Raw genomic sequence first — 5,857 nt, 5'->3', positions numbered from 1 at the left:
GCAGTACTTGGACAAATCGTCAAATTTTCACATGTAACATACTACCCACAAACTATATATTTAGCTCAAACTACATCTAGTTGTTTACAAGAACTAATTTCCAAATATACATCTATGAATTTACACAACTGTTCTTTAGAAGCTCTTCAAAATCTATCTGTAAATTAAAAAGTGAAGCAAAATTGTCCATCTCTACAGCTTACAGCTGCAGATCAACAGTCAGGGCCTGAGTGTACAGGCAGTTCTCTTGGTGCCCCCGTGTCCCCCCGGAACTGCAACGTGGGCCACTCAGAGAGAGGCTGCTGTCTGGGTCACTTTCCTTCTGGCCATCTATGGTGTGGGCACATCAGGTGCTCTATCTTAGCTAGGAAGGAATCCAATGCACTTGAATCTCTGAAAAGTGAGGAGTCTGAAGTCACACAGTGTTGTGCTTACTTCCAAGCAATGCTGCTAATCCAGGAGGGTCCTCAGCAGGCTGATTTCTAAGGCACTTCCTGTTTGGTCTAGGATTCTGCTTCGTCCCCAGCACTCCCATCATCGCTGTCATTCTCCTCCTCGTCCTCGTCCCTCTTCTCTTTAAGCATTTTCAGGTATTTACTAGCTAAAATCTTCTTTGGTAATATATCTTAAAAATATAAAGCTAACATCAGCAATTGGTTTTGGCAGACCATGAACACAGCAATGCAAATTTCAAAATATGCTAGTTCCTGCTTTGAACTCTTTAATAGGTTCCAAAACAAGACAAAATTCTGACTACACTTCTGGGTGAAACAGCAGGAAACCAGCACTACCTCCTGACTGATGCTAAAGACCTGTTTCCACTCCACGGACTACAAATCATGTGCTCCTGTTTGTGCTGGTGTTGACTGAGCAAGTCTGCTCAACCTACCCGAGACAAGCCGGCTGGCTCCGGGGACAGATTTAAGCTCTGTTTAGCTGTGGCCCACACAGCTTGTCCACAACAACTATTAATTTCTGTTTCTGGGGCCAAGCAGACCAGGCCAGAGTTTTCCCATCAGTGATAAGGAGTCTAGGGGGTGGGTTTGCCAGGCTCACCCAACCAGCCAGCCAGCCAAACATCCTTGTGCAGGTTGTTGAGTTCATGATCATTCTAGGTGAACCACACTACAAACATACTCTGGCAAAACTAAAAATGTCTTCCTGTGCCAGGTCATGCACCCAGAGAAAGGAGCAAAAAAAAAAAAGTCTATTTCAGTGAAAGCAGGGGGAAAAAGCTGTAAATTACCATGCCCGTTTTAACCAGAATGTTTCAAAGGCTGAGTACCTGCAAGAAACTGAAAAGTTTCCGATTCCTCTGCAGTATTTGATAAATCACTGTAAGTGAGTGCTTTTTTTTCTTTTCCACTGCCATGTCTGTAGGAATAGGTGGCTAGATATTGAACAAAGAGTTCCTAAAACAAAATGAAAAAGTAAAATGAAAGGTATGCTTTGAAAACTTACCCCAGAACTTAAAGTTTTTAAAATTACGTTAGGTTTAGATGACTTGACTGCAGATTATTGTGGTTTCTCAAATTACAGGAAATCAGTGGGGAAAGGAGAAATAGGTTAAAAAGAAAGCAAGGCTCTATCAAAGTTGGCAGGGAAGCAGGCATTTCCCTAAAGTTATTTTAGATTTCTACCTTAGGGAAGATATTTAAAAGTAATTCAACAATGGATTATAAATGTTTAAAAACTACAGGCTTTGGGGTTTTTTTTAAGGAGTAAAAGACCATTCAAAAATTCTACTTGACTCAGGAACACATTTTCAACCTTCTATTTAAATACATGGTGTCTAAGGCGGTTGCCTACAATAGTCAACAACCTGAAGCCGAAAACTGACCACGCTTTCCATTTTGCCCAAACACCTTACCTAAAGCAACAACCTGAACTGTGCCTCTCCCTCACTGTTTTTAACTTGAACTCCCTCTAGTTTGGTTAGTAGGGAATGAAAATGCCTGCCTGTGCCTTACGTCCTTATCCTCGGAGAATGAACGTGCACAAGGAAACCTGAATATCCCAAGACCACATGCTGTATGGGGCGCTAAGATACACAGGTGATGGGCATTAAGGAGGGCACCTGACTTAAGGACTACTGGGTGTTATATGCAACTGATGAATCACTAAATTGTACCCTTAATGTAATAAAAAATAAAAATAAAATAACATGGCTCTGGGATGAAACAGGCCAGACCCCGGGTCCACCCTACCGCAGGGACACTGCACTGAAACCCCAGCGGTGGGGGGCAGAGTCCAAGGGCAGTTTAGGCGGTTACGACTGCAGCTTAAACACGGCCCGGAGGTGTTCTGGCCTCCCACCACCACGACCGAATCAAACCGGCCAGCCCTGTACTGCGCACCTCAGAGGGCGCAGGTACCCCGGGCCGTACGACTAACGTCGCTTCTAGCCGGAGCATGCACCGCCCGGCTGCGGGAGAGGCGGGGTCGGGCGGTACCTCCCGAAGCGCTCTCACGGAACCCTGAGCCGCTGGAAACAAGTCGGAAGCGAGGAAAGGAAGGCTCTGCGGCCCAGGGTTCGGTGACGCGCGTGGAGGAGACGCGGCAGGAGCCCGGCGTCAGCCCGCGCCGCCAGCTGGGCCTCACGCGAGGGAGGGCGGGAACGGCGCGGCGGGCGGGACGGAGGGCGCGCAATGGAGGACGGGAGCTGCGCGGGGCTAGCGCGGAGCAACAAGGAGAGACAAGTCGGCGAAAGGCGCGCGAAGGCAGACGGGAGCGGCGCGGTGGGCGGGGCGGAGGGCGCGCGGGGGAGGGCGGGAGCGGCGTCCGGCGAGCGGGGGCGGAAGGCGCGCAGGGGAGGACGCGGGGCGCGCGCGGCGCAGCGAGGAAAGACGAGTGGGTGGGCAAAAGGCGCGCGAGGGAGGACGGGAGCGGCGAGGCGGGCGGGGCGGAGGGCGCGCGCAGCGAGGGAAGGGACCGGGCAAGTCGTGGCGGGCGCGCGCAGCGCGAGCCCGCGAGGGGGAGGCGGCGGCGCGCGAGCCGAGGGGGGCACCGGCGCCGGGGCAGGGCGCGACGGTTGCGGGCGGGCGGTCCCCTGTCCCTCCGTCCTCCCCGCGCGGCCCCCCTCACCGTGGCCTTGGCCGTGAGCACCAACGCCTCCTGGTTGATGCTGGACACCTCGGGGGAGCTCTTCATGATGACCCGGATGCGGGACAGGGGCAGCGACACGAGCCGCGGCTCCCCGCACTTGTCTCTGCCCGCGACCGCGTCCGCCATCTTCGCGCCCCGCCCCGCGGCGGCAGCCGGACCCGCCGCGAGGCAGGCGGCCTGCCGGCCTGGAGGGTGCGGGAGCGGTGTCCCGCTGCCCCGTGGGAGTTGTAGTGTCGGGGAGGCGCGGCCGCGATGGCGGGCGGCCGCCCTTCCGGCGCCGGACTACAAGCCCCGAGATGCCGCGCGCCGCGGGGCGGCCGGCGGGGCGGTGCTGCCGAGGGCCGCGAGCGGGGCTTCCCGCCGGGTGCCTGCACCGTGCGGGAGCGGGGACGCGGCGGCGCGCGGCACGCTCTTGGAGCTCGCGCTCCGGAGCGGAGCGGGAGGAAGCCGGCCCGCGTGCAGGGAGGGCCCTGCCGGTGGCAGGAAGCGTGCGCAAGGGGTGCTCAGAGATCGGGGAGACGGAATACTGTCTTAGCCAGAGTGGTGGGACGGAAGGCACCGAGGAAGCGCTGTCCCGCGGGAGGGAACCACATCGGCACAGGCCCCAAGGCTGGACGCTCCGTGGAACCCCGTGTGCTGCAGGAGGACAGAGGGAGTCGTGGCCTAAGCCCCGCTGACTTTTATTCTAAGAAAAGTGGGAAGCGGTTGAAAGATACCAGAGGGGTGAAGGGATATGTCTGAAGTGTTCACGGGATCCCTTTGGCTGCTGACAGTGAACAGTCCAGGGGGTAGTTGTAAGGGTGGAAGCAGAGAGACCGGGTAGAAGGCGATTGGAGGTCGTGAATAAGATGCCAGTGTGCTAGGGGCCTCTGGGTGGCTCAGTCCGTTAAGCATCCTCAACTCAGGGTCGTGAGTTCCAGCCCTGCGTAAAAACGCCCCTACTTAAAAAAAAAAAAAAGTGTGGCTAAGGTGAAATGAGCTAGAAAAAAGAATAGTAGGAGACAGCCAGGGGCCAGATCAGGCAGGGCTTTGTAGATCCTGGAATTCTACAAATGAATCCAGAAGCCCTGGGAAGAGTAAGGAGGCCCCACTTAAGTTTTACCAGGAGTACTTAAGGTGCTGTGTGTGAATGGACTGTCGGGGGGCAAGAACGGAAGCAGAGAGCACGGTGAGGAGGCTGTTGCTGGGCCAGAGATGATGGTGGGTTAGGCCAGAGTGAGGTGGTGGGAAGGAGTAGGGTTGGGGATCTCATTTGGAGATAGAACCACCAGGACTTGCCTGTGTGATGTGGAGTGAGTGAAAGGGTGGTGGTGCCATGTACTGAGATGGGGAGCACTGCCTGAGGATCAACTTCGGCAAGAGGTTTGGTTTGGAGCACCTTAAGTTTTAATTGCACTAAGACTAGTCAAACACTAGTGGTGGTGTTGAGCGGAAAACTGGACATTTAAGCCTGGAGTTCGAGCTGGAGCACTTAATTTAGGAAGCAACATTGTCTAGTTGGTAGTTAAAACCGTGGACTTAAATGAATGTATTCAGGAGGAGAGTGTAGATAAAGTGGAAGGATCCAACCCCAGCATTTCAAGGGGGAGCAAAGAAGGAAAATCCAGCAAAGGAGACTGGGAAGAAGTGGCCGTTGAATAAAAGGAACACCGAGAGATTGGATGTCCATAAAGCCAGTTAAAAGCTCTTCTGAAAGGAGAAGCTGCTCCACTGGATGGAAAACGGCTGAGAGGTGGAGTAAGAGGACTGTCCTACCCCTCAGTAGTGTGACCCCATGCAGAGCAAGTGCTGAGCCCGTTTCCTCCTTTGCAGAGATGGGGATATTCCTGCCTGTGCTGGCGTTTTTAGGAGGTATGAAAGTGCCTGGCGTATAAAGATCAAATCCCCTGCCCTGTCAGTGATACTCAGCCCAGCACTACCTCCCTCCCAGGTCAGTGGTGAGCAGCAAAGGGAGTGGGAGTGAGAAAGCTCTTTGTGAACTGCAAAGCACGCTCCAAAAGTCTAAATTACACGTAAGGTTTCAGTGTTCATGCGGCAAGGTCTTTTCACCCCCCAAATCAACTTCAATTTTAAAGTTCATACAAAAGGAGGCGCCTGGCCAGCCCAGGTGTAGAGCATGTGATCCTTGGTCTTGGGGTTGTGAGTTCAAGCCTCATGTTGGGCATGGAGCCTACTTAAAAAAAAGGTCATATAAAAGGAGTGGCAAATACAAAGTATATCTTGTTTAACCTTTCTGACTTGAGTTCTGTTCATCACCTAGGTAATGATTTCAAAATATAAAACATATACTTTTACTGCATGTTTGTACAAGTTTAGTAAGTTCTGAAAATTACTGCCCTTTATTCTTTCTGAAGAGGGGATCCAAGACCAGAGCTCACAGATGGGACAGATAACTGACATTTGCAGTATTCAGAAAGTTTTCACATCTGCCTTCAGCCATCATGACCCAGTGATTTCAGCACCTGCTGTGTGCTACGTCATTACAAGGGGAAGGCCAAGATTGCAAGGACGTGGTCGCCTTCACCACTGTCACCGGAGGCCGTGGCCCAAATCCGTGGCAGGCACTGCTGGGCACAAAGGTACAGCCCGTGAGCCTGACAGCTCTAGTCCCTGCTTTCAGAGCAGAGGGAATTTCAAGTGCAAGGGAGACCGAAGAATAAACAGGAACGTCTCCTACAGGAAGTGCTCTGAAGAAGCCAGTGGGAGCGACAGGTTGCCTCTCTGAGAAGTGATACTCCAGCTCTGGTCTGAA

At 53.1% G+C, this 5,857-nt stretch overlaps 1 protein-coding gene across 1 annotated transcript; it reads right to left on the bottom strand.

Moving 5' to 3' along the window:
• Positions 1–302: 302 nt before the first annotated feature.
• Positions 303–3,315, bottom strand: CHRAC1 (chromatin accessibility complex subunit 1). The gene is made up of 3 exons (XM_081816629.1): positions 3,085–3,315; positions 1,286–1,412; positions 303–625 (listed from the first exon to the last, which is right to left on the bottom strand). The coding sequence occupies exons 1-3, from the start codon at positions 3,229–3,231 to the stop codon at positions 504–506; spliced, it is 396 nt and encodes a 131-aa protein (XP_081672755.1). The 5' UTR covers positions 3,232–3,315; the 3' UTR covers positions 303–503.
• Positions 3,316–5,857: the final 2,542 nt, after the last annotated feature.

Source organism: Leptonychotes weddellii, chromosome 4 (assembly GCF_054177405.1).
Source record: "Leptonychotes weddellii isolate Sample4059 chromosome 4, ASM5417740v2, whole genome shotgun sequence".
Lineage (NCBI taxonomy): Eukaryota > Metazoa > Chordata > Mammalia > Carnivora > Phocidae > Leptonychotes > Leptonychotes weddellii.
This window is presented reverse-complemented; position numbering and strand designations above follow the sequence as displayed.